This window comes from Myotis brandtii, unplaced genomic scaffold (assembly GCF_000412655.1).
Source record: "Myotis brandtii unplaced genomic scaffold, ASM41265v1 scaffold573, whole genome shotgun sequence".
NCBI classification, from domain to species: domain Eukaryota; kingdom Metazoa; phylum Chordata; class Mammalia; order Chiroptera; family Vespertilionidae; genus Myotis; species Myotis brandtii.
Genome location: NW_005370145.1, coordinates 282,697 through 294,336, shown reverse-complemented (window position 1 = coordinate 294,336; position 11,640 = coordinate 282,697). Strand labels below are relative to the sequence as shown.

Sequence of the window (11,640 nt, the reverse complement as noted above, 5' to 3'; positions counted from 1 at the left end):
AGCCCGTGGAGCCTGGCGGGGTCTGGGAAGCCCAAGGCTCAAAGGACTGGCCGGGGTAGGGGCGGCGGACCGGAGTGGGGTCCCTGGTGGGAGTCCTGCCTTGCCCTCTGGGCGGGGGGCGTGGTGAGCAGGTCCAGCCAGGGCCTCGGGTGGAGAAGGAACCGCAGGGTCTGGCCACGCCCCGGGCGGAAGGCTTGGCCTAGCAGCCCTAGCTGGCGCGGGTTAGTCCCCCGCAATGGCTAAGCCCGGGAAGCAGGTGCACTAGGGGCTCTGACATTAAGACTTGGTGGAGCAGGTGAGTGCACGAGTCTAGGTGCAAGGCCTGGATTGGAGGCTTCGAGGAGCAGGTCTTAGTGCTGGAGGGTGTGGAAAGCCCGAGCCTCCCTGTGGGGGCGCTTCCACTTGAAGCTGAGTTTACTTAACTGAGGCCGTAGGAAGGTAGGTTAGGTTTTGGAGTGTCTCAAAACTGAGTCCGACTCCATCTCTTCCCCCACCTACTGTCCCTACTGCATCTCTGCCTGGCAGCAATCCAAGTCCTGGGCACTGTCAAATGGTTCAACGTCCGAAATGGTTACGGATTCATCAACAGGTATCTGAGGAACCTAGGGAGGGGGAGGAAGGGGTGTCTTCCCGGCTGGCCTGTGGGAGTGGACACCTTCCCGACCTCATCTCCACCCCTGCCTGCCGAAGCACATGGTTGCAATGTCCAGCTGACGTTGATTGAAAGTCTTTAATCGTAACACAAATGTGGGCGAGATGAAGCTCCTCATCTTCAAGGGCAGCGGAGGGTTAATGATCTAGGAAGTTGGCAAACCTGCTCCGACCCTCCCAGCTTGTCTGTCTCACCTCCTGGTTTAGTTTGCCTCACCTTTGGGGCAGAATGTACCTGCTCTCTGTGCCCCGGGGCGCTGGGCCGCACTCACTTTCCTGTTTCGGGTGGCACACATAGCACTCTCATAACTCATCTTCCTTACAGGGTTGTTGGTTCATTTGAAACCCCCACCTGATGGGACTGAGGCTGGTGGGGGTTGGGGAAAGAGCCAGCCCAGCCAGAGGCTGCTGCTTTTCTTCTCTTTGGCAGCCTCTCTTCTCCCCGCACCCCCCACCCCCCCCCCCCCCCCTGCCCCGGGAGAGGCCCCAGGTTTTTTTTCACCCCACCCCCATGCACTGGGAGAGGCCCTAGTGGCAGATTCTGAGCAAAGCCAGGTCTCCCCCTGTGGGCCCTTCCCCAGCCTGGGCACCCTGCCCAGCCCAGCCCTCTTGGGAGGCCCTAGTTCCCTCTTAGCAGGCTGACCTTTGTGCAGATCCAAGTGCTTTACAGCTAGAATATTTGTTCTAGGGAAGGGCTCTTCTCTAATTCTGAAAACTGAGGACTCCTGGGAGGTTTGAAGGAACATCTCTCCCCTCCCCGCATTGGGGTGCTAGGATAAACTGGGGTAATAGGCAAGCCGTAATAGAGAATGACCGAATATTATCTTCTCTCTCACCCTTGGTCCCTTGGCGTGTTGAAAAGGGGCCTGACCTTGGGGTTCACCTCCTGGTTGAGGCTGAGAATGAAGTTTGGGGGCTGTTTAGAGCAAGTTCTTGACACACTGTCCCCATCTCAGACTTGTTCTGCACCTCTCCTCCTGCCTGCACTTTCTTGCTCCTTGACTGTAGAAGGAAGGAGACAGGAGTGGAATTTTCCAACCACGATGGGGGGTGGGGATGAGGGGGTGTTGACAGGGGCAGTTATACCCAGCGCTACCAGGTTCTAAGCGGTAGAGGGTGGAGTGCTCAGCTCCCGCAAAGTGAATTTCCTTTCCTCCTCCACCCTTTCTTCATGAAGCCCAGGTTTTCCACTGAGGGATAGGTATACTTCTCTTCCTACCTCCAATCAGCCACGGAAGGCTAGGGGGTGGGCCTGCGGATTTTAGGGATGGGCAGCTAGGGCGTCCCCGGGGGAGGTGAGCACCTCACCAAAGCCCTCCCCTAACAGCCATCCTGTCCTGCAGGAATGACACCAAGGAAGATGTCTTTGTTCACCAGGTAAGAGCTAGGCTGGCTTTCTGAGGGAAGGAACCTGCCCTCTCTTGGAAGGCTGTTGTCATAATCCTGAGCAGCACAGATATGCTTCTGCAGCTTTTACCTCCCAACAGCATGTCCACCAGGAAGTGGTTTCCCTCCCATCTGCATCAGGTGCCCAAATTAACTGCCATTGATCCCACTTGTGTTGGGTTGTCCGTCAGAAATGTATGCGCTGCCCTCTGCGCATGGCATGCGCAGTACCTACTGTGACCTGTTAACACCACAGGAATGAATCACAGGCGATGTCCGGAGGGAAAGGACACAGGCTAGTGGTTCTCAAAGTGCGGTCCCTGCACCAGCAGCATCACCTGACATCCAAATTCTCAGGCCCCACCCCAGACCTACTGAATCAGACTTGGGGGAGAGGCGGCAATCTTTTAACGAGCGCTCCAGGTGATTCTGATGCCCGCCACAGTTTGAGAACCACTGCTTTGGTGGAAAGAGCTCTCAGTGGGATCGAGGTAAGAAGCACAGTACATTTTACCCACTTTGCAACTTAAGACTGTCTCCGCTTTTTGTTTCGATTCTTTTTGTTTTGAGTTCATGAGAAACATCGATCAGCTGCCTCCTGCACACCCCCTACTGGGGATGTGCCCGCAACCAAGGTACATGCCCTTGACCGGAATCGAACCCGGGACCCTTCAGTCCGCAGGCCGACGCTCTATCCACTGAGCCAAACCGGTTAGGGCAAAGCACAGTACATTTTACCCACTTTGCAACTTAAGACTGTCTCCGCTTTTTGTTTCGATTCTTTTTGTTTTGAGTTCATGTTTCTTGCCTCCCTTTTTTAAGTCCCTGAGGGGTAGAGGAGGAGGGAGTGTGTCCTAGGGATGGTGGTAACTGCACAATTGTTCTTGAGGCCCCTAGTTTATGGCTCTTCCCCTACTAAACTCTGACTACCTTCTCCTTGCTCCACCCTCCAGCCCCAGCCCACAAGTGAAATGCTGAAAGGAGTAAAAGTGGGTGGTGGGCCCAGCAGGGGAGAGAGAGACTGGTCCTCACCTTTCTCATGGCCTTTCCCCTAACCAGACAGCGATTAAAAGAAACAACCCCAGGAAGTTCCTGCGCAGCGTTGGAGACGGGGAGACTGTGGAGTTTGATGTCGTGGAAGGAGAGAAGGTTTGGGGGCCGTGGCGGGACACCGAGTGGGAGGTGGCCTGGGTGTCATCCCAGGCGCTGCCCCTCTTCCTCTGGCGCGTTAGCCCAGACTGTGTTCTCACACAGACTGTAATCTTTAACACTTTGGCTGCTTTAAGAGACATCCTAAAGAACATGTCCCTTTTATCACTATTTCATATCTGGGTTTCTTTGTACTTCAAGCATTTCTATGTCTGTTCACACGGGGCCCTTCGCAGGCTCTCAGAGTCAGTCAGCTCTCCAGTAAGATGACAGTCGCCAGGCCTTTGCACCCACACCCCTCGCCCTCCAGGCTTAAAATCAAGAGGGTTCAGTAGCAGCTATTTCAAAAGGACAAGTTGCAGAGGTGGCCCCTCCTAGAAGGGTCCAAACATGCCATTGCCCCCCCCCCGAGGGAGGGTGGACAGAAGTTAGAGGGGCTGAAGAAAGCTGGAGAGGGGATTTAGCTGGAAGAAGGGGGAGACAAATGATTCGAGCCATTTTGGGAATGTTGTGCATTTGTTGTTGGAGCAAGTTCTCCCCACCTCTTTTCCAGGGTGCAGAAGCTGCTAATGTAACTGGGCCTGGGGGGGTGCCAGTGAAGGGTAGCCGCTATGCCCCCAATCGACGTAGGTTCCGCCGATTTATCCCCCGGCCTCGCCCGGCTGCCCCACCACCCATGGTGGCAGAGGCTCCATCAGGTGGGACAGAAGCATGCATCGAAGGGGAACGAGCTGAAGACCCTGGGCAGAGGCCCAGACGACGGCGCCCACCGCCCTTCTTCTACCGACGGCGCTTTGTGCGAGGCCCAAGGCCCCCCAACCAGCAGCAGCCTATAGAGGTGAGGGGAACTCGGGATGTGGAACCAGCTTCCCAAGTCCTAGGAAAGGAGTGGAAGTTGGTGAAGAGAGAGCCAGAGTCCCCAGAGGATGGAACCCAGGGCTGGGAAGAGCTGTGGACACCTGGCTCCCAGGCAGCTGCTTTACCCCGCTCAGCAGGGCCTCTCTGTGTTCCCAGGGCACTGATGGGGTTGACCCTAAAGAGACAGCCCCATTGGAGGGGGACCAACAGCAGGGAGATGAGCGGGTTCCCCCACCCAGATTCCGGCCCAGATACCGAAGGTAAGACTCACTTTCCAGGGTCCTATCTTACCCTTCACTGTCCAGTATCGGATGGGGGTGGTGGGTGTAGGGGTATAGGAAGGGTCGGGAGGATGGGAAGGGGAAGAGCAAAGTTCTCAGACAAGCCTGAAGCTGGCGGTTTGGGGTGGGGGTTAGGGCGGGGGTGGGGTTGCCGGGACTGGATAGCGAGAGATTAATGCATAGGTGCCATGGGGAAGCAACTCCTAGGGCTAAAAAGGCTGGCTCCTGGGGTGGGGATGGGGATGGGAAGCTGGCTGGTCCACCTCTCCTGGGGGCGTGCTGAGAGGGAAGGAGGCAGTCCGCACTGGGCCCCTCCACGCCCTTTAGGGTCCCCACTTTCCTCCCCAGGCCTTTCCGCCCCAGGCCACCCCAGCAGCCTACCACAGAAGGTGGGGATGGCAAGACCAAGCCCAGCCAAGGTCCCACTGATGGTTCCCGGCCTGAGCCCCAGCGCCCACGAAACCGCCCCTACTTCCAGCGGCGACGGCAGCAGCCCCCTGGACCCAGGCAGCCCACAGCCCAGGAGGTGAGGACCTTGGGCTGTCTTCCCCTTTCCCTTCCCCCCTCTCCTTTTTATTTTCCCCTTCCCAGGTCACTCTATCCTCCTATTCCCCCATCCCCTGGCCCTGCCCCCACCCCTTCCATTCAGCCTGACACCAGAGCCAGTACTGCTGGGCCCACCTCGGGCAGGCACCCCGCCCACCAGGAAACCCCAGCAGAGGCAGTCCAGCCGTGTCAGCCCCTGCAGGCACCCCTTTCAGCTCTGCTTGGTGCAGCAGCACCAGCTATGGATGTGAATTCGAGGAGGAATGGGAAGGGGTTATAGGAATGGGACGAGAAAAGATGGGAGAAGATCGAAGTTGGGGGGCCCTAACGAACAAGAAGGTCTCAACTGACCACCCTTCTCTCTAGACCTCAGCCCCCATCAACAGTGGGGACCCCACCACCACCATCCTGGAGTGATTCCAACTCAAGGACACCCAGAACTACCATCTGGTGAGTGGCTGCGCAGAGAGGGCCCAGGGTGGGGAGCCAAGGGGGCGGGGACTGGGTCCTGAGAAGTTACTAGTCATGACTTGTCCATTTCTTTTTCTCTCTCAGGTATCTGCCAGGTTTTCCAACTGACCTGCACCCTACCCAGCACCCCCTCCCCCTTTCCCATATTCATGACATCAAAACACTGGCTTTTCCCCCTTTTCCATGAGACTCAGGAGGGCCAAAGCAACAGCTTTTTGCTTTTTTTTCTCTCTCCCCTACCAAGGGTTGAAGGAAGGGATCCATCCTTTTTGTTCAGAGGCATCAACTCCCTCCCCTAAATCAGGCTGAGAAGGAACCAGCCAGCTCTTACCTCCTCCTGGTTGTTTTTCTTTCCCACCCCAGTTTATTTTTTGTTTCCCCTCGACCCCCTACCTCTGAAGCCATTTTATGAACTGTCATGTGCCACCTGAGCCTCCAGTAAAAACAAAAACAGGCTTTCTTGTTGTCTTGGTCTCTGCCTCTTTTCTGTTCGGAGAATTGCTGGTAACTTGCGGGTGAAGGTGGGGAGGAGGTTGTGGGGCAGGGGGCAGGGCCTGGTCATGAATCGCTGTTCCCATGTTTCTAGCTGTGGAGCTCTGAACAAGCACTTTCATACCTGTGAGAGCCACTTTTCCCATCTGTAAAATGGGGATAATATTTCCCTTGCAGAATAAGTGTTTTGTGAAGTGCTGAGAGCGCAGTCTGACACTTCCAGCTACAACTTACTAATTTACTATTAATTAAAGCAATGACTAGAAATATAAGTGGGGGCATGAGTGACAGCATCCAGCGGATTCTTCAGCCCGGAGCTGAGGGGTGGGGTGGGATAGAGAGGAAGAGGGGAAAGGGGAAGTTGTGGTCCATCCCTGTCTGAGCCCATCCCTGAGTGCCTCCACAACAGGACGCTTGTCTCATACAGTGACTTTATATACGTATCTATATATTTACATTTAATACAACAGACTTTTGGTTTCTTCTCCCTGCCCCTTCTTTTTCAAGCATATACAAAAATATCCGAGGATTCCTCCCAGCCTAATGTTACAGGCAGCCTTTCAAATGTCCCTTAGTTGGTCAAAAGCCTTTGGGTTCAACACCTTCCAGAATGGGAGAGGAAGAAAGAGCTGGGCCTCTGGGAGCAGAGCCCTGCGTTTAGAGGCGAGAGCTTGCTATCCCTTCCCCTCACATATGGGCAGGTGTTCCCTCTCGCCCTGGAAGGTTGAGCAAGAGGACTGAGCCTTCAGTGAGAGAAGTGAGGTTAGACCTTGGGAGGGTGCATCCTTCGCCTTGGAGGGGTCAAGACAGAGCCCTCTTCACCCAGAGTCTATGTGACAAGAATTCAGAGAGAGTGCCAGAGTGGGAGGAGTCCAAGGTGGTAGGAAACTGGATTTCCCTTGTCCACTCCTGCTCTGTACTTCAGTTCACCTCCCCTAAAGTCAGTCCTAGAGCCTCTCCTCCAATCCTCCTCTCTAGCAGAGGGGCAAAGTATTCTGGAGCTGAGGCGGGTTGGGGTGAACTATGGAGGAAGGAGGAGGGGGACAAGGGGGGAGAATGGCCCACCCTGGTGGCCACAGCCTAACCACAACACATAAATAATCCAAGAAAGTCACACGAGGGAAATGAGGGGGTCTCGGACCACCCCTCCCTCCAGCTTCCCAATTCCACCAGGCAGCAGGGGCTTCCTCCACCCTGGGAGTGCTGGGGAAGAGAGGGTTAAAGTGCCACGGAGGAAAGGAGGGGTCTCTGGGGACACAGAGAGGACTGGCTCTCCCACCCCTGCCTGGTCCCTCAGTCATTCTCATCTGGCCCTAAGTACTCAAGTTCCGTGCTGGGCTTCACCTCCTGCTCTAAAAGAGAGGGTGTCCGATGGAAGGCAGCTGAGATCTGGTCAAACGTCCGGCCTCGGGTTTCAGGCACTTTTAAGAAGGTGAAGATGAAGAAGCCGAGCAGGAGGACCGCAAATAGAAGGAAGACGTAAGGACCCATAGCATCCTGGGACAGGCAGAGAAAGAGGTGTTGACAGAGGGGAGGGGAGGGGAGGGGAGGGGCAGTCTCAGGCAAGCTAGGAACTAAAGTCTCTCCTAGGGAGCAGGGATACTGCAGGTAGCAGGTGGCTCCTTTGCAGGGTAATGGAAATAGCCAGGAATGAGAATTTAGTGAAAAAAGGATCCTCTGAACCCCAACTCTCCTACAGTTTTTCACCCTCTTACCATCCTGAGTTACTGTACTGAGAGTGGATCCCAGACATTCACAGTATTAATAATGAAGTTTATCATTTTATTCCTAGTCTAAATAAGTTATGCCGCTAGTTGGTTTTGAAGACACCTCTATTGCTATGCAATCTAGTTCAGCTCCCTTCTATCCTTTGATGCAGGTGGGGCAGGTGTCTTCAGGGTCCACCAAAGTGATCTTCAGGACCAGTCGTCTGTGAGCTGAGGGAGTGCCTGACGGGAAGTGAATGGGCTGAGAGTCCCCGCCCTCCCCTCCGGCCTATGGTGGGAGACTGGATGGGAGCGGGCCACCTACCGCAACATACTGGAAACCCATGCCAATGAGGAAGTTGCACGTCCAGTTGGAGAAACCAGCCAAAGCCATGGCTGCTGGGCGAGGTCCCTGGCTGAAGAGCTCGGCCACAATGAACCAGGGGATGGGGCCAGGGCCAATCTCAAAGAATGCCACAAAGCCGAAGATGGCCACGATGGAGACATAGCTCATGGCTGGAATGCGCTCCTGGGGACCAGGCAGGGAGGGTGGGAATTCAGGTCAGGTCTTTCTGGATCTTCCTTTGCCCTCAACCCAGAGAACTAAAATCAACCCCTCTCAGCAGCTCGTGGGGGACGGGGGTCTGCCACCCTAGGTTAAAGCAGACCCCTGAGCATCTCTAAACACTGACATTCAGCTGGTTTCCCTAGGCCAATTCAAGGCCGAGGGAATGGTATGGACTCTCAGCTATTAAGCTGATCAATTCCCCTTGGTTCTAAAGTTGGGTCCTTAGGAATTACTGTTCCCACGGCCGGACAGGGGCTCTCCCTCCTGGCTGCCAGAATTGTGCTACAGCTTCCGCCCAGAGTGGGAGGAAGTGCAACCTGGGCCTCTAGGGAGCACAGACCATGATCCCAGCACACAGGCCAGCTCCAGGATCAAAACACATATGTTGAGGAGTGGCCCTGGCTGGACACAGCCTCTTGGAGCAGTCCCCGTGGGTTTGAGCCACTGGTCCCCTTCCCACTTCCCAGGCCTCACCAGCAGAAGCAGAGCCACAGTCATCAAGATGGCGCAGCCACACATTCCTGCCAGGCCTAGAAGATGGAGAGTCCGGCGCCCAGCCCGCTCCACCAAGAGCACCTGCAGGGAGAGTCAGGGCCTTCAGGATGGGAAGTGGATGGAGACAACCAAGGGGTGCGAAGCCAAGGGTGGTGGCCACCCCAGAGGCCCGCAGTTACCGAGATCAAGGTGAAGACTGTGTTGACCACTCCAGCTCCTATGGTGGCGTATGCTGGTTGCCCTACCCCCGCCGTCTCAAAAATGCTGGTTGAATAGTAGAAAACCTAGACGTGGGGGAGGAAAAAAGGGGGATGGCAGGGATGTTCCTTCCTTCCCTGTGGCCCACCAACCTGGACTGACCCCGAGTTTTAAGGGAGGGGGCTTGTTCCCTCTCCCCTCCTCTCCGGCTGCTCCCTGACCCTGCCCTTCCTGGAGGCTGCTGCATACGTACGGCATTGATGCCGGAAAGCTGCTGGCTCAGCTGCAGCACAATTGCAATGATTAGGGGCTGCCGGTGGGTTCGGCTGCCCAGGAGCTGCAGCAGGGACAGTGGCTGCTCGCGCTCCAGCTTCCGCTTCTCCTCCTTCAGCTCAGCCAGTGCTCCAGACACATCGGCCCAGCCTGTCAGGCGCTTCAGACCTGGAAGCGAGGAGGGTCAGGACTGAGAGGACAGGGAGAGGCTCAGGGGCGGGAACAGGCACTAGCAAGTGGGGTGGAGGCTCACTCCTTTTGGCGGGCCCCTCCAGGTTCCGGATGATGTAGAGGTAGCGGGGGCTTTCTGGGCAGAAGGGCAGCAGGACCAGCTGCAGAAGGGCAGGCAGCACTGTGATGCCCAGGAGTAGTGGCCACAGGGTGGCAGTGCCCAGCATGGACTCCAAGCCCAGCACCTGTGGGGGAAGGATGATGGCAGATCATTCAGCCTGTGCCCCAGAGCCCCTCCCCAGACCTCTCCCCACCCCCATGTGAGGGCAGGCCCAATCACCTGGGCAATCAGAATGCCAATGACGATAGCCAGTTGGTTGAGGGTCCCCAAGGCGCCCCGCAGGTGAGTGGGAGCGATCTCCCCCACATACATGGGCACCAACCCCGATGTCAGCCCTGGGCAGAGTGAAGAAGAGGGGGCTGAGGCAGCTGGCTGCCCACTCCTTCCCACCAAACCCGGGGATAGTAAAGGAGAGCAGGGCACTGGGCGGGGCCATGGTGCCCTTGGGTACCTGAGTAGGCACCAATGAGGAACCGTCCAAGGATGAGCATCTCATAGGAGGCAGCAGCGTTGGCCAGGCCCATGAGGGCGCCCCCCAGCACTGCCAGGGCGTTGTTGACCAGCATTGCCCTCTTCCTGGCAGGCAGAGAGTGGGCTGTGAGAGTTAGGGTGCCTGTACAACAGCCCCCTTCCTGTTCCCTACCCTTGTCCTTCAGCCCCGTACCTTCCCAGCCACTGAGAGATGACGCCAAGGAGAAAGGAGGAGACCATGCCGCCCACAGAAAAGATGGCCACGGAGAGAGCCCAGAGGGTGGTGAGGGTGCTGGGGGGGATGGAGCCAGGTCCCCCAGGCCCCTGCCTCCCCAGCCATGTCTCATTGTAGCTCTGTTCAATCACCTGAGGAGACAGCAGAGGAGTGAGTTCCTGCAGACCCGTCCCTCTCTGCTCATCCCTGCGGTCCCCTGCCTTCCTTGTTTGGGCACCCCCCGCTCTGCCAGCCGCAGGAGCCTCACCTTCTGGGGGGCATTGATGACCCCGATGTTGTAGCCAAACTGCAAGGAGCCAAGCACCGCAGAGAACACGGCGAGGACCAGGGTCCAAGTGACGCGCTGCTGAGGGGGTTCTCCTTCCTGGGCAGGCAGAGCGGAGAGGAGGCATGTCACCCGGAAACGCGGTTTCGTTCCTTCTTCCAGGGGCCTGGGCCTGCGCCCAGCCAGAGCCTATGCTACTGGGTTCCATCCAGCACGTTGGGTGAGGGAAACTGGGCCATATTAGGACTTGCGGGAAGACCTCAGCATAAACAGGAGCAGGAAGAACCCCACAGGAACCAGGGCGTGGAGGAGACACTGGGTGTTTGCGTCCAGCCAGCAGAGCCATGTTTGAGGACCTAGGTCTCACCATTCCTGTGACCTTGGGACAGGTTTGGCCTTGAGAGACCTGAGCTCAGGTTGGTGTGACCTTGGACAAGTCACTTCCCCCCTGAACATAGCTTTCCTCTGGGGGAGGAGGAAAGGGGGGCTGTGGCTTGCTTTGCCTACAATGAACGTGTGAAAATCAAAATAAAATGTTAACGGCATCCTGGACAGCGCCGGTTTCGTAAACGGACATTTATAAATGTGAATTTCCATGGGCCTCTCGGTCCTCCTCCCTCCCCCCTGGGGGTTCTCTCGGCGGCTCCGGGAGGCCCCCAACAGGCTCCAGAAGAGTGATTCCAGAAAGGACATCGCGGTCACTGCTCCCTGCCCGTGGCCCTGGTGGTGGCCTTCTCTAGGTTCGCCCGCCTCCCTCCCCCTAAGCCCCGTCGAAGGGCAGGGGGCCATGCGGAGCTTCTGCGTGGAAGAGCCGTGCCCAGGGGATGGGGCGGGAAAGTGGCGCGAGGGGCGGTGGCGGTCGCTCACTGGCGGCACAGACTGTCTCCGAGCAGAAACCTGAGCTGGGGGGGGGGGGGGCCCTTCCCCTCCGCCAACCCCGGGGCCCAGGGAAAGTTCAGCGTTCTGGAGAACCACCAGGAGTGGGGGCGGGGGCCAGCACGGGCCTCGGGCCCCGAAACGCTTCCCAGGAGCCGGGACGAAGCTCCTGGAATTCAAGGCCCGCCCGGATCTGCTTTCTCAAGCTGGATCGAGGGCAGAGTGTCCCCGATTCTGGCGCAATTCGCCGAGCGCTGGAGAAGGGGGCAGCCCTGGCCTCACACAGTCCGGCCGTGGCCCGTGGCCCGTGGCCCTGACCAGCCCCCCAGGCCCCCTCAGCTCCGGGAGGGACTGGAATCCGACCGTCACGGGTTGTCCCGTCCCGAGTATAAATAGCCAGGCTGCCACCCCCCACCCCTGCGCCTGC

The 11,640-nt window shown here is 57.3% G+C and overlaps 2 protein-coding genes across 2 annotated transcripts; one reads left to right on the top strand and one right to left on the bottom strand.

Annotated features, from left to right (window-relative positions):
• Positions 1 to 2,000: 2,000 nt before the first annotated feature.
• Positions 2,001 to 5,800, top strand: YBX2 (Y box binding protein 2). The gene is made up of 8 exons (XM_014549885.1): positions 2,001 to 2,028; positions 2,395 to 2,528; positions 3,097 to 3,186; positions 3,740 to 4,024; positions 4,201 to 4,304; positions 4,674 to 4,851; positions 5,238 to 5,321; positions 5,427 to 5,800. Exons 4-7 carry the CDS (start codon positions 3,863 to 3,865, stop codon positions 5,286 to 5,288), a joined length of 495 nt encoding a protein of 164 aa, XP_014405371.1. The 5' UTR covers positions 2,001 to 2,028; positions 2,395 to 2,528; positions 3,097 to 3,186; positions 3,740 to 3,862; the 3' UTR covers positions 5,289 to 5,321; positions 5,427 to 5,800.
• Positions 5,801 to 6,246: 446 nt separating this feature from the next.
• Positions 6,247 to 10,428, bottom strand: SLC2A4 (solute carrier family 2 (facilitated glucose transporter), member 4). Its single transcript, XM_014549884.1, has 9 exons — positions 10,320 to 10,428; positions 9,818 to 9,942; positions 9,586 to 9,701; positions 9,328 to 9,490; positions 9,055 to 9,242; positions 8,783 to 8,887; positions 8,583 to 8,684; positions 7,866 to 8,069; positions 6,247 to 7,331 (listed from the first exon to the last, which is right to left on the bottom strand). The coding sequence occupies exons 1-9, from the start codon at positions 10,331 to 10,333 to the stop codon at positions 7,128 to 7,130; spliced, it is 1,221 nt and encodes a 406-aa protein (XP_014405370.1). The 5' UTR covers positions 10,334 to 10,428; the 3' UTR covers positions 6,247 to 7,127.
• Positions 10,429 to 11,640: the final 1,212 nt, after the last annotated feature.